The sequence below is a fragment of the Limulus polyphemus genome, unplaced genomic scaffold (genome assembly GCF_000517525.1).
Source record: "Limulus polyphemus unplaced genomic scaffold, Limulus_polyphemus-2.1.2 Scaffold650, whole genome shotgun sequence".
NCBI classification, from domain to species: Eukaryota; Metazoa; Arthropoda; class Merostomata; order Xiphosura; family Limulidae; genus Limulus; species Limulus polyphemus.
Genome location: NW_013666260.1, coordinates 296,742 through 319,866, shown reverse-complemented (window position 1 = coordinate 319,866; position 23,125 = coordinate 296,742). Strand labels below are relative to the sequence as shown.

Here is a 23,125-nt window from a genome sequence, read left to right as displayed (position 1 = left end):
TTTAATAAATGTTTTGTTTTGATATACAAGTTGTTCATTTTTTCATCTAAAAAAAAATCAACATTAATCTCTTGACAACTTAATATATATGTGTATATATATATATATACACCACTAGGAAACCTCAAGTGATGTTGCGGAACATCCCATTTCACAGTGGGAACTTGTAGAACCAGGGAGGATGATATAAGCGCTATCTGTTATACTAGCTCAATGCAGACTTTGGGTAAGTATACCCTGGGAGGTAACACTAGCTGCCTAGTGGGATCCTATTGTAAATTAGTGGTGAGTTGAAGAATAGCTATGGGCAGAAGTTTAAATCCTTCCTGAGACGAAACAGCCAGGTGGTGCAGATAGTGGATGACAAATGTGTGTTGGGTGTTCCACGTGCCAGCATGGATAATCTACTCTAGCAGATGATGAAAATGGGTGCAAGGGAGTGTATAAGGTGTTGTAAGGTAGATTGGCCAGGGTGGAAATGAGCAGTGAGCATACCATTTACATTGGAACACAGAAGGGATGGAGTAACAGAAACCACAGTTGGGCAGGCTAGTACGAGGCTATTATCAGGACTCTGCAGGGAGTGTCCTAAATCAGCACAAGAACCCAAGGAAGGAGGCAGAGAAGAAGACAGACATAAAGGAAGAAATAGGATCAGTTCTGACTGAGGGCACTGACAGCTGGAGCTGAGGGGTGAGGTGCTGGAGAACAAAAGAGAGGAAGTTTGGTATTGAGGGATGTAACAAAGGCATCTATTTGGGGAGTTCCAAGTTGGGAGCAGATCCAATGAATATTGGAAAATGGAGAGACCATTCCATGGGTAGGCCATGGTCTCAATAAAAGAGAATGGTACATCACAATGTTCAGTGTGCTTGGAAAATGACAGGCTATTAAACTCATCTGACTGAAATGGGTCTAATGACTAAAAGAAGGGGGTCTTGGATTGGGTGCTCTCTTGGCAGAATTGTACATATGGGTTACCACCAAATGATCCACAAGGAGGGGAAAAATATGAGAGTATGCCTGAAGGACAGTGAGCAATTCAAGGGCACTGATATGTAGTTAAAGCTATTCCAAGGTCGAATAACTCGAAGTCAGACAGTCCTTCAGGGACACTCTCCATCCAGGGAGGAGGAAAAGGAACATGGATGTAGTGTTGAAGCATTCTAGCCACCAAGCAAGATCCTTAAGTAGAGAAAAAAGGAAGAGGTCGGTGAGGATAGTGGATCCCTGTGTACGATAAAGTGGAATAAAGGGTTCCAGAGAATCCATGGTCCACAAAAGAGATAGAAACTCTCACACAGAATGTGAAGGCAAGTTGTGAACTTTGGTGACCAGTTGTTCGAGGTCCTGTAAAAAAACTGGAGAAGATAGGGCATAGCTGAGGTTAGAGTTGAAAAAAACTCCCCAGTGGATGAGATATTGGGTCAGGGCAAGGAAGGACTTTGAAATTTTGACAAGCCACCCTAAACAAGTGACTTAGTGAAGAAGAAGTAAAGTATATTCAGAGGATTCCACCTGGGAATGGGTGAAGAGAAGCTAGTCATCCATTTAGAAATTAACTCACAGACACAGGCCACGAATATGTCGAACAAAGGCCCACATTATATGATTGAAAACATAAGGAGCTGATGCTATTCTGAATGGAAGGGAATGGAACTGGAAAATGCAATCCCTGTGAATAAATCTGAGAAACTGTTGTGAGGACGAGGCAATTGGGATATGGAGAAAAGCATTCTGACATATTAACTTTGGTCATACACAAGCCAGACTGGAAAGACTAAGAAACAGAAAGAAAAAAAATTCTCCATCTGAAAATGTTGGACGACCAGGAAAGTATTGATGGAGGAAAGGTCAATAATTAGGTGCCAGTCCTCTGTCCTTTTGGGGATAACAAAGAGGTGGGGGTAATATCCTTCTCTAAAAAATCACCACCACCCTTCCAGATGTAGAAGGTAAGGAGGATCAGATGTACATTGAAAGGAAACAGGTTGGGACAGAAGTGGGGGAAGAAATATGATGAGAAACACCATGGGAAAGAACTTGTATAACTCATTAGTCTGCAAACTGAGATAGGTGGGCTCCCACAGATAGTGAAACAATTAAGTCAGTGGGTGAGATGTTGGAGAGTAAAAAAGGTAGAAGATTGAGACACAGGAACAGAATGAGGAATGGGAGAAAGGCCAGAAGTGGAGGGGCAAAATTGGTATAACAGGGAAGTAAGAAAGTAAAGGAAGATTGATGGTGGTCAGCTTTAGCTTGTGATTCAAGGGAATCAGGAACACCACCAAAAGCCTCTGGATGAAGAAAAGGGGTAAGACAAAGGTCCAAGAGGAAGTGCAATGGACTTGAGAAAGTAGGGTATCCCTACTCAAAAGGTTCCAACAACAACAACAAAAAAAAACAAGTGAGAAGAGAAAGAGCAGAGGAAGTGGAATAGGCCATTGTACAAAAGAGGAGCATTCTAAACTTCCCAGAAAAATCATCAGGGGAAGAGTGAAGTATTTCCATCATAAGATGGAAGGAAGAGAGCTACCTAAGGAGGGTAGAGAGAAAGACTCAAAGTTGGAAAATTGTGCACTAGATAGGGAAACAGCTAATAATGAATCTACTCCCCAAACTGGCAAGAGTGACAAGATATAAGGTTACAGGAATGAAGTTGATCTAGAAATGAACTGGCATGTACAGCAATGTGAAGTGAGGAGTGAAAAACAAAGAAATCTTGTGGGGAATGGTTGCATAACAAAGAATGGGAAGACTCAAAGGATATGGGAGAGAGAAAAAGAACTCTACATACCTGAGTAATAAGGTTTTGAAAATCTGAGGAAGACTGAAAGTGTTCTTCAGTAGGTCAGGATGTTCCCAAAGCAAAACCTGGAAGCAGAAAAAGGTGCTCAAATTCGTTCTCCTCAACTTCAGGCTTGAAAGAAGAGTAAGGGAAGTGAGTGGAAAGGAATGAAGCTGAGGGTCCTGGCAACATCCTGGACCCCACCACACACTGGACAATGACCATCACATCTTCCACAGATAAAACACTTCTTGCCAAATGACTGGTATTTTGTTCAGGGTGAGGAATATCTTCACTCACATCAGCAGAAAAAAAGAGTTCACATTTAATCGAGTATGTTAAAACTCAATCAAGTGAAAGTTGCAAATCTCAGCAAACTCAAAACATGTTTGTTTGTTTGTGACAGTGCCAAGGAAAAGAATGAGAATTAATGAGCACTAATGTAGAGGGAGTCATTGCACATGAATGTGGCTTCTGCTGCATGATTATGCAATGTTGCAAACTTACATGAGATTAGGTGGGAGTTTTCACAAGGCTAGTAACTTGCAAATCTCTTTTGCAGGTTGTACAAAACTCAAAAGGAAAGAAGCTATTCAGTGTGAAAAGGGGAGTATTCATTTCAGAATGAATTATAAAATTTTTGTTTTTCACTGCTATTAGTTCAAACAAGGCTGTTGCTTTCAAGAATATGACTGAATCTATGTATATGCAAGTATAAATATACATATACCGAAAGAACCCTCACATCAACTTCTGGTACGAACACTTGGTCCAGATATGTCTAATATTGACACATGCCATTAAGAGAAGTTAGGTAAAAATTTTTTTAAGATTATATGACTATTAGTATACAATAAGAAAAAAAATTAATCTATACATTATATTCACAGAAGCCTAAATCATATTTTGTTCACATGTTCTATAACAAAAGCTAGTTGTCATAATTGTATGTTTAAAAAACAAGTGAAGCAACATAAAATTAACAAGGAATAGTTGTTTAGTCTAACGTTGTTCATATAAATCTTCAGCTTTATATTTTCCAATTTCAACAATATTGTGCTTTACTTTCCCAATGAAAGCGGACCTATCCATAAAATCTTGAAATAGTACATACCAAAATCCTAATATTTTAAGAATATGTATTAAAAACTTATTTTTATGACACTTCCTGGTGGATTAAATCACAATATGTCACATATTATTTTAAATCTTAAAAGAAATTTGAACATTGGAAATGATTAGGTCTATTTCACATTTTAAATATAATACTTTTTGAGTAATGTTTGACTACTAGTAACCACTGATAAAAAGGCTAACTTTTCATCTTTATGAAAATTTGAAACCATATTAAATAAAAAAAGGAGAGAGAAGACTTTGTATTTTTGTTTTTACATACCAGAACTAACCAATCCAGCTGATAACGATGAACTCACTGGGTTAGCTTCACATTCTAGTTCTTTGTCTATGGATGCTTCAACATTAATATCATCAAGATTCAGATCATCTAAGGCATTTCCTGGTTTGGAAAATAATAATCCATCAGCTATAAGTAATAATGTAAAAAAAAAAGTGACTTTCATTATCAGCTCAATAATTACAAAACTTTTTATTTGTTTTTGTTTATTACTAGACTGCTATTCAGTATGAAAAAAGTTTTTTTAGAATCCAAACAGCACTGAAAGGAAAAACTGATAGTATTTTAAATTCTGAAAAAGGAAAAAATTAAAATTATTGTTCATCTAGAAAGTTGGTTTCCACAAGTTTTTTATGTTTCATTAAAAATAGTTTTATTGTCTTGAAGAAACATCAAAAGTAAAATATTACTTACCAACAACCGATTCAACTGTATCTACTGCTGTTGGATAATAGGCTGATATTAATGAGGTACTATGTGGTAAAGAAGATGAAGCTAGGTGACTTGGGTTGATGCCAAATGCTAAACATATACTTTGTTTACGATGAGTTTTCTCAATTAGGTCTAAAGATGAATCACTATCTATAGCATCTAACTGTTTCCTAAGAGTCACCTAAAACAAATTTATATAATAATATTGAAACTGCTTTTACAAAGTATTACTTAAAACAATAGTTTTACTGAAAGCTGTTGTACACTACACAGACTCCCTTTTCACAATATTAAAACTCGGCTGTTACAGTTTCTTCCTAAATCTGGCTAACAGAAGCTCATACTTTATTTGCATTTCAATCTCCTATGTAAACATTAACTTTAGCAGCTTACGACAAAATGCTAAAATATTCCGTTCTTTTAACATGCAATCTTAAATTAACTTTAATAACTACTTTAACGAAAAATAAACAGAAACAGTTTTGTGTTTTGTTGAATTTTCCACAAAGTTACTCGAGGTCTATCTATGATAGTTGTTCCTAATTTTGAAGTGTTAGACTACAGGCGAGGCAGTTAGTAAACACCACCCACCACCAACTCTTGGGTTACTCTCATTGAATGGTGGGATTTGACCATCACTCTTATAACACATTCATAGCCCTAAATTGTGGAGAGATTTTATTTTCCAGTAACTGGGCAGGAGCGACAGAACCTTGGATCTACAATCTGGTGTGCTAACCACTGAGCTGTGCTTGGCCCAACAAAGACATACCTCCTTGACTCACACAATTTAACAAATAAAATTCAAGATTCAATTAAAAAAAAAGCCATAAAAAGATATGTTACTAAACTTCTATAATACATAAATATTCATTTATATAGCTCTAAAAAGTATGTTTTTCATAATTTTATCTGTTGTTTATGCTAGAAATAACTTGAAAGCACAAATTGTGGCAAGCTCTGTTCATGTGAAGGTCTGTTTTAAAAACATGAACACAAAGAATATTTAATTAGAATTTTAAAACTTTATTCTTACAGTTAAGAGCACCAATATTATTTCAAGACTGTGTACTTTGTTCTGATTTTTTACTTTAACGTTTTATCACATAAGTGTGCTTTATCTCTACATAACTAATTCTGTACCAAGTGATATTGCCTATCTTGGTTTTACAAATTTCTCTTCTAACATTATCTATGCTTCTTGTTCACATTTTCAATTTTTCTGGCACAAGTGTTATTAAAAGCTTTGTTTGAATCTCTCAACTACGATTTTTAGTTTTTCTAATCAGCCCCATTTAAACTTTTTTTCCTATCATATCAAAAGGTCTTACACATTTCTTTTCTTATAAAAATTTTTCCCTGAACTTTTACTTTAGATTTCAAGTTTTTTTTTTTAAAACTATGCTAACTTTCAATAAAATATTTGGTAAAATTAGTAAGGATTCCTTTACAGGCAACCCTCAAAACATAAAAAAACACAACTAAAACATATTTGTTTTACTTCCATTAACAAAGCAAATTGAAAGAACACGAAATGCAATAAAGTACTATTCCTTACACAAATATCAGTTGACTTTAACCTTTATAAATAATATCAGATGGTGTTGGCATCCTATACTAATTACAGTGTAAGCTGAATCATGCAAAGAATAAATCCTTACAACTGTTTTGAAAAGTCAAATATACATGTGCGTATAAAAGAAAAAGGGTGAACAATTTGTAACCATACAAAAACACTTTGTTTGTTAAGCACAAAGCTATACAATTGGCTATTCATACCCTGCTCTCCTGGGTATGAAAATTCAAATTTTAGCGTTACAAGCCCTCAGATTTACTGCTGAGACACAGGGATGCCACAATGGGCTATCTGTGCTGTGCCCACCTCTTGCGCCAAACCTACATTTGTTTAGTATCAACCCTCACGGAAGTCAGATTGAAAACTAAACATTTTAGTATATTAAACCATGAGGTAAATTATCATGATTCTCTCTCTCGGTTAAATACATTCAAAATTGCATCTAATTAAGGCAGTTGTAGCAAGAAAGAATGAAAACTTCAAGGAAAATGTACAAAATGAAAGGTATCTCTGAAAACAAAAATCTAGCAAAAAGTAGTCATCTCTCATTATAAAACCTACTACAAATTCTTGAGTGTAAATGAAAATAAATAAATAATAATAATTAAAAGGTTATAGAATAAAAACTTGAAACTTATAGGTCCCAACTAGACTAAACATTACCATGATATTAAAATTCACAGTTTATTTGTCTATACGCCTACAAACACCAATAAGCACCAGGTATGAAGAACGTATGCAACATTGGCAAGTATGAAAAATTAAGTTTGGAAGTAGGAAGAGCATCATGAAACTACTTTAATGGTATAAAGTTTCAGTTGTATTTTAGTGACTCCTATCAGTTAGATATAAATTCTATCATTGGATTTATTATTAAAATGCTTTAACAATAGTGACAAGCTTTGGAAGATGGAGTTGATTTTGTATTTAGTTTTGAAAAATAACTGACATCAACTCCTATCAAATGCTCTTCAAAGTGATTCAGCTCTAAGAACTAAGACTAGTTTTGAAAAATCTGAACAATTATGTTAGATTATTGCAAGTAAAACAAGTTTAGTTTTTCTTTAGCATATACATACCTCTCGATCTTCTCTTTCAGATCCAGGGGCTTTTTGGTAAGAGACTAAAATTTCTCCAGAATGATTAGTTGATGAACTATATGACCGAGGCCGAGCTATTGGTGCAGGAAGTGGATTATTACCAATGAAAGTTGAACACTCAACTGATGACTATTGGAATGAGAGAGAGAGAAGAGAAAAAAGTGAAAAAATTCACATGTACATATGGTTATCACTTCAATATAAATTAGAAGTACAAAAAATTTTTTCAACATAAGATCCATTAAGTTACATGGCATTAAAAAATAATATTTTTTTCTTCAGTGAAAAAGTCATATTGATAAAGATAACCATTAAAATAACAAGGTAACTGCAAGTGCACCAGTGGTAATCACTTGACTCTATAAATCTTAACTATAAAAGTGTCACTTCAACATCAAATTTATTTACAGTGTTATTAGTTTACTTTGGAGATTACAAAATAATTTAACATGATAATTTTATGTTCATTAATTGTAACTTTGACTTAATACCCATGAGGAAGCATATGATATACTGCAAGTAATGGCACTGCACTATTTGTGCCTCTCTTACTAATACAGTGCTACTCGCCATTTTACTTCAAATTTCTACCCTTGATATAAAATATCTTTCATTTTACTTATTACAGTAAAAATAATTATATGTTGACGTATCTAACAGAATTCTTACCCCATCATTTCCAATGACTTCTGTTGAAGAATTTAACACTATTTGTTGTGAAGACCCTTCCGTGTCGTTAACATGGACTTCATTTTTTTGGGTTTGTGAGTCATCTCTTTTACTTAGTGTCTAATAAGAAGTAAAATACCAACTTTTATATTTTACTAAGAAGTATATATTCTCTCTCTCTCTCTTAGTTAAATGTAGATATTTAACACTTTGCCTTTTGTTTATTTATGAGAGAAATGTGAACAATTCACTCAATTTCCTAAAAATTAGAATGACATTTTTCAATTTGCCTTATTAAATGCCAAGCACCTGCTACTGACATACATAAATATGAAATTACAGAACTGTATAAATTAGAATGACATTTTTCATATTGCCTTATTAAATGCCAAGCACCTGCTACTGACATACATAAATTTGAAATTACAGAACTGTATAAATTAGAATGACATTTTTCAATTTGTCTTATTAAATGCCAAGCACCTGCTACTGACAAACATAAATATGAAATTACAGAACTGTATAAATTAGAGTGAGATTTTTGGAACTTTTTTTAGCATATCAAATGTCAAGTACATTTCAGTAAGAAGGGAAAAATTGATGGTCAAAGTAAATATGTATAAGCTGTCACTATGCACTTTTTCAGTAACAGGAGTTAACATGCAAAGACTTTACTATCAAGTTGTACACCTTAAAGTATTCTGTTCACTGGAAAGCAACTCTATGCTGTGAAAGCACTACAGCTATAGCTATGAACCATAAATGTAAAACTTGTTTCCAGCACTTAAATACACAAGATGAACACCCTATAATGTTATTTGAAGATATATATATATATATATGTATATATTACACCTTGAACTTGTATATGAACAAGAAAACCATTCCCTCTCTAGGATTTCATAAACGTTTTCAAATGCATAATTTTCAATAACCCTGATGATCCAAAATGAAAGCAATTTCATGCAACTATAGTGAAAAAAAAAGCAAAATTATTTTATATTTACACTTTTAATTAACAAGACATATAAACATGGGCATGTCTATCGTATAAAAAAAAAGAACTTAAAGTATTGAGATTTTAATCAATGGAATTCTCAGAAAACATTATGTCTATAAAATAGTTATGAAAATCAAATTAAAATATTGTTGTACGTAACATACCTACAAATAAACTTACATGATAATGGTGTCCTTGGATTAATGGTAGTTTTATGTTTTTAGTATTTTCAAAACTAAGTACACAAGCCAGCAGCACCCACTACCAAAAGGGCTCTGTCAGCTCTTTGAACCATGTAATGGGACTGGCTGTTACTTTACTAACGTGCTGAGAGCCAAAAGTGTGTGTGTTAAGTGGATCTGGTCTCAAACTTTTGTCTTGCCGATTTGTAGACTGATATGCTAGCCACTAGACTATTCTTGGGCACAAATACGTAAGCAATATGCACAAAATTCCTCTATTTATCCTTATTGCTAACTACTGATTTGTTTGCTATTAAAAAAAGAAGAGAAAATTATGAAAGGCTTCAAATTCAATCCCTTTTCATTTTTGGTACAAATCATTATTTAAAAATTCATCAATAAATACTTACATGCACAAAGAGGACAAAAACTGTACATATAATAAATATATACAACCAATAAAGTGAAATATTATACAGCTGAACTGAATGCTCTACTTAAAGTTTAAAATAACAAACAATTAAATCTACAACTGCTTCCAAAACTAGCAATTTGTACTCATCTAAGAAATTTATAAGACACTTACCAATGATGTTTGGGATTGAGATGAACTAGCTATAGAATTTGGTGGTAAAACATTTGACAAAATTACTGCCAGATTTGTTGTATTGTCTACACCTATATCTCGTACTGCTGATATTTCTTCTGAGGAGAACAGAACATATGCACATTTCAGAAAATACACTCCTATTTCTATTTATCAAAAGAAAAAGATTGCTACCAGTGAGATATTTAGCAAATTGCAAAGTAAGAAAATTCACTTCCACTACTTAATTAGAACAAAAAACTGTAAACACAATAAATAACATACTTATACTTTCTTAACCAATTTACAACTATTTCACCAAAACAAGTGGTTAAAGAACAATCAAATGTTTTTGTTTTTTTTTTATCTATTACTTACTAGTTTTGAAGCTAACTCTACATTTTTCACAATTTTATTAATAACAAAATCTGGTTTCCTCATCTTTGATTCTGTCTTTATTAATAAATAAAATGAACACTGTTACTCATGGATCTAATTACTATTTGTCGTGTACCTAGTTAGATATGAGTGAATATCAAAAGGTTCCTGAAAAAAAAAAAAAAATTATAAAGACCTCAGAGAGATTACTACCATTGTGGTAATCAAACAAAATAAAATGTACCAAGTCTGTTAGTTCTTGCATGTTCACTAAATTAGAACTCCTCATATATGTTAAAATAAATGAACTATAAAAAATGCCGTATCATGTTTGGGGTTGTACTTTTAAATAATTTGTTACTCGTAATACATCAATGATATGTAAGGCAAGGCTTGATAAATATATGAATGATAAGGGCTGGCTATGAGGTTTTATTTCAATAGTTTTAATTTAGTTTAGTGGATGGGATAGCCTATATGGACCAAAAGGTTCCTTGTTGTCCCTAAATATTATGTTATAAATGTTCATATTTCTTTGTTACTTAATCTCAGTTTAAACAAATTTAATAACTAAATCTTCAACTGTTTGTGTTTTTGGTTCAGATATCTATAAACTGGCACACACACACACAGTTTTAAATAATAATATTATATTATGTGTGAAACTTAAACAATCCTGTTATCAAATTTTAACATCAATAAAAAGAAGAAACAAGTGTTTTAGCTAAAAATAGCAGCAACAAAAACCATATGATATTCTGTTGTAAAAATCTTATCCTTTAGCAAATCAATACTGTGTCACTTAGACAACTGCATTCAAACTTCAATTAAAAACTATTTCTCAATTTATTTCAGTTGTTTTTATATTGAAAATTACTTAAGAAATGTAGAACATGCTACTTTTATAGTTACTTCTGTAAATAAAGATTAGGAAGTTTCTACACAGCTTATGAAACTATATAGACTGAACTGCTGATATATATTTCTCCTTCTGTAATTTTACAGATGACCCAAAGACCTAATTACTACCGTTTCTATCATGAAAAATCAAAATATTCTGAAGCAGATAAAAACATTAATCTACAAGGGGCATAAAATACATCAGTAACTGATTCCCTGTTGAAATAATTCATTTCTTCATTACACTCATAAGTATTTTCTGTATATCAAAATGTAACCAAGGCTAGTAATCTACAAGGGCCATAAAATACATCAGTAACTGATTATCAGCACAATTTGTCAGTGTGTGTCCCATTTGAATAATTATCTTTCAATGAATTTTTTACACCTTGCATAGTTCAAAACAAAGTCACATGTTTTCAGTTCCTTTCCCATCCACTACAGCTATTAGAACACTGTACTAGCATCTAGTATTTTGATAAATGTATGGCATTTTGTTTTTGTTGCAGTGCTTATTTTTATGCTGTAAATATACATTCATAAGTACGAATATGACTATGTAGAAGCTTAATGCCAGCTTGATGCTTAATATGACTGGAAACTAAAGCAAAATTAATGTTTTGTACCCACCCTCACTTTCCCTGATTTGTTGTCACCCTGATGTTAGGTGCAATATCATCCTAACATAATGTTATTTATTAACATGGATGCTAAAATAGAAGTACACCACTTGATTACATGCATAAAGTTACACAGAATTTTATATGGCATTTTTTTTGGATAGCTACATATTATGTGACTGTGCTTATAGGCAAGTAAGCATTAAAAATACATTCAAGTATATAGACAGGCAAGGTTAAACACAATCAAGCTGCTCCTGTTTCACTATAAGCATGAAATTAATCTTTGTAAATAATAATATAAAATAAAATAATGTTTTAATTAGAAGAATCATGTCCAGTTAAATATCATTCCTGTAAAAAGAAAACTCCTCAAGGCTGTACTGAATCTTATCATCTGGTACTCTGAAGGTTAGTTTTGAGGGTGCTTACAAAAATACACTACTGTCTTGGAGTGGAATTTCTGTTTGTTTGAAGAACATGCAATTAAAAAGTCAATTGGAAGGTTTTCATTCACTAAACTGCATTTTAAATACCCATACCGAGCTTAATTTTTGAGTTAGAACTGGCTAAACTGTATAGTGTTTAATATTAAGAGACTCTGGTCTTTATATGAAGACTATATTTTAAATTCAATATATATACATCTTTCACAAGAGATTTTAGCTAATCATTAATCAAATACAGTTATAATATGTTATTTTCCACTCCATTGGTGTGAAAGTTTATTTCAAAAAACATCAAACTCAGCAATGAATATAAACAGTTAAAATCTATGTCTAAAGCATATTGAAATTATTACAGTAATTCATTTGTTAAATTAAAATTCAGTAGCTCCAAAGTTTGACAATAATTTAGAATAAAGGATTAATGTAACTAAAAAAATAGCAAAAAACATACTATCAACATGAGCAAAAGCACAGAAGGGGCCACGAGGACAGTATCCTGTCTGCTGGATATCATTACATTTTGTTGATTTGTAAATCTGCAAAAAAGAAATTCATAACAGTCTAATTTAAAAAATTCTTACTTTCCCAAAACAGTTAAAAGCACAGGAATTAATTGTGTTTTACATGTGTATATCTATTTTATATAGTTTCAACATTTATTGTATTCCAAAAACAAAATGTTATATGTTGTTTAAGACCTATCACATATTGAATTGTCTTTATATTATTAATTAAAACTGTTTTTACTGATAGAAAATACAAATGTAACATAAAAAATATCTTAGTAAACTTTCTGAGTAACTGTTTTAATATACAGCTTAGCAAGTACTTGTGGGTGACTTCTACCTCATGGGCTTGGTACAGAAGGAAAATTGAAGACATTATATATTTTCTTTTAAAAAGCACAACTACACATTTTCAATCATATATTAAAATCTCAAACTAAGATTTCACAAAACTACACTGGTGTAAATAAGAAATTGCTTTATATTACGACCAATGTCTCAAAATTTTTAAATTCTGTTTGAATCAGAATGCACTTCAAAGTAGAACAACATTCTGTTCTTTCTACACGTGTAGGTTATCCTTTCATTATTGTAAAGTTTATTATTATTACAATCCAATGCAAAATTCAATACAAGTTAAATTATAAATACAATACTAATTTAACTATAATTAGCCCTAGAGCTTTTAGTTCATCTGAGTTAATAACATTAATTACTCATGATTATATTTAATCACAAAAAGTAAAAATAATAATTAATTTTGCTAACATTAAATATATCTTTATTTTTATAGTTAAACAAAATTTATCTTAATTGTACCAAAAATTTAGTTATACCACCTTAATTTTTTTCATTGTTAAAGATAAATTATGAAATAGTTTTGATGCTAAGTAACAAAAATACTTATGCACAATCTCCCTTTTAACTATTCAAATTTTAATTCCTGTAGTCTATTACGACAAACATAATTTATTATTTGTAAATGATAATTTTTATTTTTAATAAGTAATAATATTCAATAAATTAATAAATATCTCACAGGAAATATTTATGGTCAAATGAACATTTTATAAATTATTTCATTTTTATCTTTATGTGATGTTATATTACTCATATTATGGCCAATTCAAAAAACTGGCTTTTGTGTAGTTGGATAAGTTTCAATCATACCAAAATTCCATACTGAATTAACTGACTATATCAGTGACAAATAAGGAATTCTTAATGACTAGATGCTTAATCTTTCTTAAATAAATTTTAATTAATATAAATCTTAATGTGCCAAATTTTTAACATGTTGCTTCCTTAAATTTTTATCAATTTTAAGGCTTAATGTTTTATAACATCCACTCTTTTAATTTGTGAAAATTTATGTCATTATTATTTACACACTCATTATTATGAATATACAATTTAAAATTATTTTAATAGATAATTTATTTGAAAAGTATAATTTCCTACTGTTTGCAAATCATTTTTAACTTGAAATTTTAATTCTTCTATATTAGCAGAGCTAAATTTTAATGTTGTATCATAAGCAAAAATAGTAATTTCATAAGTTAAATTCAGATCATGTAACTCATTTATAAACAGGGTTATTATATAGCAAATTTTATAGTTCCTGGTGTCTTATTTCATAAACAGTACGGCATAGAATGAAATTGCATAGGGGTATTAAGGTTAAATTGCAGGTACAAATCCCAGAGTTGTTATATGTTGCCACCAGGGGTGCCACTATGATTTCATTCCTATATTTATCATGGATATAAAGGGATCCATCAACTGCAGTATAGCTCATTCAACCAACATGAAACTGACAAGCATGCAAAAAAACACAAGCTAGGGAAATGTGTTATTACATAAAAGGGTGCAATGTTATGGCACCTCTCAGGGAATACCATAGAAAGCATAACATCTGTTCAGTGTGCATTTTTCCAGTGCTGCTGTACACAAGTTCAAAAAACAATTTGACAAGACAGGTTACAATTGTAATAAGCCACATGCAGGCAGACCACCTACACCTACTGAAACTATTGTTGAGGTCAGCCATGCTGTAGCAGAACAAGCCAGCAGAAGTGCACATTATGTCACTCAGTGTCTGTATTTGCCAATTTTAATTCTTTACAAGGCTCTTGGTCAACCTTGCAAATATTTCCTTACAAGCTGCACTATATACAAGCACTGAAGGAGATATATTTAACCAGATATGTTGAATTTGCAATGCAGTTTTTGGCAGAACTGGAAGCTGATGAACAATGGTAGGCTTATATCTCATGCATTGATGAAGCATATTTCATCTTTTCTTCAAGTGTTATCTCATGCAACTGCATTATCTGGCAAGAAACTAATCCACATGTAACATTTCCTACACATCTCCAAGATGTTTAGATGACAGTGTGATGTGGTTGCACAGCTGATTTTGTAACTGGACCATACATTTTTGAAGAACTATCAGCACATGGACTGCAAACCTGAACAATATCACGTAATGCCCACAACTAATGAGTAAATGATCAGTCAAGTTAACCACACAGCTCTAGTTCTATGATATATTTTATACACTCTTTTGCTACACCTACAAAATGTGATAAACACTATGATTTTCATGCAATATGTTGCCCCACATATTGGTAACCAGGTGAGACAAGTTTTGTAGGATCTCTTTCAGGTAATGTCCATTGTCACATGGACACTGTGTATTTTGGACACCGGAGGAACATATTTTCAACAGTTATTCTTAAAGATAAGAAAAAAAATCACAGAAGCACCACTGGTGGCAACATTTATCAACTGTGGCATTTGCATCTACATGATACCCTTAATATTCATGTGCAGTTTCATCTTCTTATGCCATACCATTTGTGAGATATAACATTTTGAACTGCAGAACAGAATTGTAGTTAGGATGATTTGAGTAGTGGGCAGTAAAAACCAGACTAGCCCATAGATGCACATGCCTATGGCTGCCACCATTGTACCATCTCCACCCCCTTGACCAGGCAAAAAAAAAAGTTTATTATTTTCATGTTTGTAATTTTAACGACTTTGAAAAATTTTAAATTCCTTCAGAAAGTCCAATAAAACACTCTACATAAGCAGTCACTATACAAATATGTGTTATAAGGTGAACGACGAGTCAAAAAAAATAAAGGTGGAGACAAATTTTACTCTAGGCTAAGTTTTGTTTTTCTGATTGATCTATCTTTCACAGCAGGTAATTGATACAAATTAGTCAAAATGAGATCACAAAAAAGTTTTATACAAAAAACACATTGATATACTTTGATATTTTAGATGTCCATAAAATTTTGAAAATATTTTTACACACCACACAAACTTTTTACTGGAAAGAAAGTTGGCTTTGTATGGTGTCCACTGTTGATTATATTATTTGTTGTGTTACAGTAAGTACAACCAAATTCAGTTACATGTGCAGGTTTTTTCCAGTGGATTTTTCTTGAAAAGTATTTTAACGTGAAGGTGATTTTCTTTGTGACCTTTCCAGAAAAGAGTTTATTTCTAACAAGGTAATTGTGAAGTAAACTGTACTGCAACATCAACAAAGAACTTTTTTGTGCTTATGGTGAACTCTTTCTCAGTGATATTTAGTGCCAAGCAGCAATAGTCACATTGCATGGGAGTGCTGGGTAGGCAGAATAAATCCTGACTGGCCCCACCCACTATAGCTATAACCCTGATAACAAAAATGGGAACCAAGTACAGAACCTTGTGGAACACCATATTTTATTATAGTAGCGTCACTAAAGTTATCATTTATTTTTACAATCTGTGTTCTTTTATATAAACAGGATTTAAATATTTTTAATGTAATGCTTCTTTTCCCTAAATTTCCATATTATCTAATAATATTTGATATGATATTTTATCAAATGCCTTCTTAACTACAAGAATACTCTCAGTGCTTTTCTTTATTATTCAAGGACTTATAGATATTTTATGAACTTTAATAGTACCTCTTTCATATTTAACACTTCTCAAAGTCCATACTGACTGTTTACCTAAAATTCTAATCAACTGCTTTTTACTATTTCTATTTGTGTTTTAGAAAATATTGATAAAAATAAGTCTAAAATTTACATAGTTTTTGGTATCACTGTATTTTGAAATTACTATAGCTTTTTTAACATTATCTGGAAAAGTTTCTGTTGTAATAGGCAAATTATAAATATATATATATAAATATATATATATATATCAATGGTTCTATGTAGAGCTGGTCGATTACTAGAACTTGCCAATTGATTAATCATGTAGCTTACTGATCAATTACATTTAACTAACAGCTTATTCTCACGTGAAAGTTGGTTAGTTGGAATAATCAAAAAATGTAATAATTTCCAACACAAATTATGATTGGTTGATTATTTTTCATGAGTTGTGACACTAATTGATTAAGTTGAATAACCTTGAATTAATTAAAAGTAACAAATGAAATAACAATATTTCTATTACTTGTATAGCTAGAATAATCAGAAACACAACTTTCAATTAGTTGATTATTTTCATGATATTAATTGATTTAATCATAATTTTGGTTAACAAAGTATTTTACTGACACCAACCAATGGAATCAATGCTCATACGTAATTAATCAATCAAGTTAATCACCCAATGCTAGTTCTTTGATATAATTTATACTCTTTCAATATTCTTATTCTATCATAATTATAGTTTTCAGTTCCTTACTACATTTAGATAATAAAAACATGGAATTATTGTTTCTATTCATATAAATATTTTGCATGGTTCATTACCATTTGTTTTATAATTTTATTCTGTTATATTTATAAGATAGTTAGCAAATCTATGTGCTGAATTTCTAATTACTTCATTATAATTTCCTCTGTCACCGTATGCACAATCAGGCAATATCATTTTCTTATTTTCTTTATCAATTAGCCTATTAACAAAATTATTTTCTTTTATATCCCCTATATATTTTAAATATGAATTTTATAGTATTTATTTTTCTTCCTATTCCTAGCTATTGATTAATTAATTATCAATTCATTCCTATTGATTAACTGTATTTGTATAAACTTTAAAACTATCTTCATAATATTTAATAAAAGTGATATTTTTATACTTTTATATTATTTCTCTAGCTTTTGTAAATTCTACTATTTCATTAACGATTCAAAGTTTCTTAAATTGGTTTAATTTATAATGTTTTATATAGACATGATTTTTTTGTTATTCATTTAATATTTCTATAAGAAATTCATATGCATTATTTATATATATATATATATATATATAAAGAGAGAGAGAGAAATATTTTCCCCTCACTAATTTTACTTAAACTATGTTTTAAAATTTGATGATCAAGTTTTTCATAAGCTATATATCTATATTATTTTGTGCTTTTCCAACAATGTTTACTTTTAATCCCTTAGGATAATAATCTATTATTGAGATTTTTATGATTGTAACATAAATAATTTTATCTAATTTGTAAAAATATTATTCACACTGTAGCCTGTATTACAAACTGAAATCTATTTAACATTAACTGCAAAAACGAAACCTATTAAAGTCAACATCCTTACATCTGGATGAAACTGTTGTTCAGTACGAGTATGACAATAAGGGCAGTTGTCTCCATTTTCACAGTTAGCAGGGTCACCCCATTCATCTGCTTGTTTTACATTTGGACAAGGTGTGGACCTGAGAAATTGGTAGACCATGAAATTGTTGGTTTGATACTAGAACACAGCAAAACATTGTGCTTGAATTAAAAAGTAAACTTATTTATCTAATGGTCCTAAATTAGTGAGAAAAATGAAATTGATAAGAGTACTATTTTTACTTAGAAAGATGTTGTCAGGCTTGGTGAATGGATGATTAAAGGTAAATGTGGTTTAATACTCAAACAAATTTTGATCACAAAAATTTATACAAGACCTACTAGATGTATGAGAAGATGGAAGAGGATCCAAATGTAAAGATGAACTTGAAACTTTTGAGTGAATATTTGGCTATAGTGATCAAAAGAACCAGGTTCTAGTATGAAACAACTGAAATCATGAACTTATTAGTTCAAAGTTTTTTTGTGTGCGTGCGTAAACTTTGGCTATACCCAATTTTATGAATAACATTCAGCTTTTTTCTCATAAATGTAAGAAAGACAATGATCAGATCAGAATGATATTTGACTTAAAAACTCCGAGCTATGAGAAAAACTGGAAAAATACATTTTTTTTGCAGATGTTTAGAAGATCTAAAAGTGATATGTTTAAGTTATCAAAACGTTGTTGGTTTGGATAGGCCACCTGGAGAAAACCTTTATTTCTGGACTAATGAGGTAGGTAATAGTGGCTAAAAACAAGGATAATTGGTATAAAATTTAAAAATATGGACCCAAGTTATTTCTTAGATAGGAATATTTTCAGGTGAAAACATTTAACTTATAGTATAGTTTATGTAATAATGTATTGTGTGTTTTACTTTGGATTCACTTAAGTTTATGTTGGATAATAATCTGAATGTTATGTTTTAACTTTAGAAGGTTGATGTTTGTTTTTCATATTTTAAGTATTTGGAGGTGATCTTATAAACTGGATGACTTTCTGTTAATCTCCCTGTTTTTCTATTATTGGGTTTTAAAAAAATAACTAACCTGATGTTTCAAACATACCCATATTTAAAAATCTAACATTACCATCATGTAAAAACATTATACTACAATAGTCTAGAAGAAAAGTATGTTAAATATTCTACTCAATGAGCGCAAATTTTTAGATTAATTTATGTTAATGAACTCTAAACTTCCATGAATAAGACTTCAGATGAAAAATCTCTCAAAACTTTTATGAACTATGACTTCTATGTATCATAAAAGCTGAAAGAAATATAACATCATGCTTGCAATAATATTTCACAAACAATGCTTATGGATTTCAATATACAGCAATATGTACTCCAAAAACTTCTAACACTTTTTACCTGTATGTATGTATTTTTGGACTTCTTCTTCGGTCCCGGTTGTTGTGATACTGAGGGCAAGCATAACCTTGTCTACACAACCTAGGAGGTCTTTTACAGGTTTCAGTCTTATAATTGGCTAAAACATAATTGGTATCTGAAACAAACAATTGTAAGTTAACATCTTCCTAAACTGAAAATATATTTCCAATAGATGCTTACCTTCTCTCACAAAAATCTTTCTCGACTTGTACTGCCCTCTATTGGCACAAATGTTTGCTTGCCAATAGCTTTGTTACCCTCACTTATTACTGCATACGAATATGCAAATGATCATGCAGCAACCATCCACCAATATAATTGTAACTAGCGCCCTCTCTAATCATGCACATGTTAATCACTTCAAGATTGGTCATAACTAACTAAACCAATTCACACCGGAAGTGGGGAGGATGGGTGGGAAATGTGAGGGGAGGTAAGTATCAATCAGAAATTCATTTTCAGTTTAAGAAAATGTTAACTTCCAATACAATATCTTACCTCCACTCACCAAAAGCTAGAATTTCACATTGAACTGGTGGAGGGCCAGTGAGAAGATGATCCCCCTTTAGGAAGCACCCAAAGGAAGACCATAAGGTGTGATAAGGAATTAAAAACAAGACATCAGTGTGAGAATACACTACTTCTGAACCAGTTATACTCTTCACCCTTTAGTAATGTTGCCAAAATGTAAAGGGCAGGAACTTGGAGGGGTCCAAAAAAAATACAGAAATAATGGGGCTCCCTGGTGTAGAGTGGCTAGGGTGTGACAGACTGTAAATGGGAGTTCAACCTCAACCAACACTTGGCCGCATCTGGAATTGTACATCAGGTCTGTGGTAGGAAGAAGGTACTCTACCCTTCCTCTCAAAAACGGGTACAGACAGGGAAGAGGAGTTTCCGTACCAAGTAACCATCTCCACACGTATGCACCTCCAACACAAATCAACACCAGATCCACAAGGAACCAACATCCGGCAGATGGTAGGAAGGAGGAGAGCCAAGGTGGGTGTTCATCTCTTGTCCAAAAAACCTGGTGGCATTGGGAATTTGGTCTATCAGTCTGCAGTAGAAGGAAAGTACTCAGACTTACAAAAGCAGGAAGTCATGTGTCTCATCCAGCCAGAACCAACACCGGATCCACCTGAAACCAACATCTAGTAGACGGTAGGAAGATGGACCAGAATTTTGGGGTTGCATCTCCAGTCCAAAACCTGGTGGCATTGGGAAGTTATTGTCCAGTCTGCAGTAGGAGGAAGGTACCAGCCAAACATATGTGAGGACTTATGTGGCTGAATAGTCTCCTACCAATACTCGATCCCCAGGAACCAACATCCAGGGGATGGTAGGAAGAAGGATGTATCAGCTGGATGGACAAACTGCATTTCTTTTGTTTATATATATGGTGGAGTGCTACATATAACATTTGGCAGCATCCAGAATTGTACATCAAGTTCACAGTAGGAAGGGTGTCATGCCATTGACACCCACAGAATGTCACTGCCCTACTATAAAACTGAGTGGTATTGTGTACACTCAGGAGGACAGGCCTCCATGATCCACCAGCTAGAAACTGATAAGTGGCAAGACTTCCATGCTCCACTAGAAGGAGGAAGGAAATAATGCATTAGAGAGTCTGGAGAACCACAGCCCCGCAGATAGTGAAATGGGTGACTGTGATACCCTATGTTGAAAAGCAGAGAGATCACATTGATGTAGTGCACCATCCAACACCTGGTGGCATCTGGAATCAGGTCCACAGTAGGATGAGTGTCAAAAGCCACAGATCATCAGAGATGGGCAGTGATCTCTGTCTGCTTTACTCACGTTAGTCCATGAGTGTATGGTCTGGAATGTACATACTTATGAAGCAAAAGACTGCGAGGTACACATACGAGTAGTCCAGCAGATCACCCCATCTCAACGGTGAGTGTAAAATGACCTTGTTACGTGTTATTTTGTTCTTTTTTTCTACAGCTTATATCAATGCATAAAGGATATATTGGACGGAGTCAATCAACCAACACCTGGTGGCATCTGGAATGGTACATCAGGTTCGTGGTAGGAAGAGTCTCAACGTCACAGCCATCCAGCATATTCACAGGTTGTACAGTGCAGATTTAAGACTAAGTATACTTGGTCAGTGTACACTCGCCACAGAGTGGAATCCAAATATGCCATAGAGGCCCCTGCAAAGAAAAATGGACAGAGTACTTACCACCACAGATAAACAGTTACAGCACTGATGATGTCCCCCAAAAGAAGATGAAAATGTGCAGCCAGAGACATGATAAGGTCACAGATCTGATGGAAAGAAAACATGAAAAGGGGCAATCACTGGGAGAAAGGGAAGAAAATGCCAGACAAATGAACTTGTGAATTTAACCCAGAAGAGTGATGGAAAAGATCACAGGAGAAATGAGGATTTCACATTAGAAACAAACAGACTCGGGAACCACAGAAGGGAGTACTATGTCATATACCATTGGAGAGCCCTGACAAAGGAGGTGGTGGGATTGTGACATGTTAGAAGGGCAGGGGTGTAACATAGGAAATAGGAGATAAGTACAGAATGTAACATACCTGAATGACAAATCCACTAAAGGGGAAAAAAAGGTCTAGGCAAGTCCCCCAAAACAACTCGTGACAAAGAGGCAAATTCAAGAGTGGGGGACTGTCCAAATACAAAACTAAAAGATCACTGAAAACTTTGTTAGAACAATCATCAGTATTTTCTGATTGTAGCATGAAAGTGATCAACTCCCGATGGTCATGAATTCCACTGCCACAGTAAAAGCAGTCATAGTCATGACTACCCAAAACTGTGTGTGTGCATAACTCCCTAAATTGAAAAAGGATATAAGATAAAATAAATTGTTACTCTTCCAGAAAACATAAGATAACAAATTAACTGAAGGAGAAATTCACAAAAGTAAAAACAGGTGAATAGGTTAACAAAAAACACATGTCTAATAGTACGACTGCCAATCGAGAAGTGATTAACACATCAATGATTAGAGAGGGCAATAGTTACAATAGGGGTAGTGTCGCACTCCTATTGGTGGAGGGTTACTGCATGATCATTTGCATGTTAGTGTGCAGTAACAAGGCTAGTCGTGAGGGAGAATTTGCACTGATAGAAGGCAGTACAAGTTGAGAAAGCTTTATTTGAGAAGAGGTAAGATATTGTACCATCCATTGTACCAAACTCTAAAATAAGAAATAAAACACTCAAAATCAGTAATTATTATTCAGATATTTATCTAGACATCCCTTAAATTAACTGTACCTACCATATCATAAGGCAATCCATTTCAAAAGCCAACCACCCTATTAGAAAAATAAAGCTGTCTTAACTGAAAATGACTCCTATCCTGCCAAGATTTATACAGGTGCCCACTTGTCTTACAATTCTCATAATTAAATATGATAAAAGATGATGCATGAATACGATCAATTCCCTATACTAATAATGGCTGGAGACGGCTTAAATGGGTAATGAAGAAAAACTTTAATAGAAGTTTAACATGACAGCAAATGT

At 32.6% G+C, this 23,125-nt stretch overlaps 1 protein-coding gene across 1 annotated transcript in view; it reads right to left on the bottom strand.

Moving 5' to 3' along the window:
• LOC106459709 (putative E3 ubiquitin-protein ligase UNKL) overlaps window positions 1-23,125 on the bottom strand; it is a 51,068-nt gene that overhangs the window by 17,882 nt on the left and 10,061 nt on the right. The window contains 8 exon segments of the mRNA XM_022386231.1: window positions 4,185-4,331; window positions 4,617-4,815; window positions 7,290-7,439; window positions 7,980-8,099; window positions 9,748-9,866; window positions 12,546-12,630; window positions 18,171-18,288; window positions 19,567-19,702. Of these exon segments, the coding sequence (XP_022241939.1) occupies window positions 4,185-4,331; window positions 4,617-4,815; window positions 7,290-7,439; window positions 7,980-8,099; window positions 9,748-9,866; window positions 12,546-12,630; window positions 18,171-18,288; window positions 19,567-19,702 (1,074 nt within the window).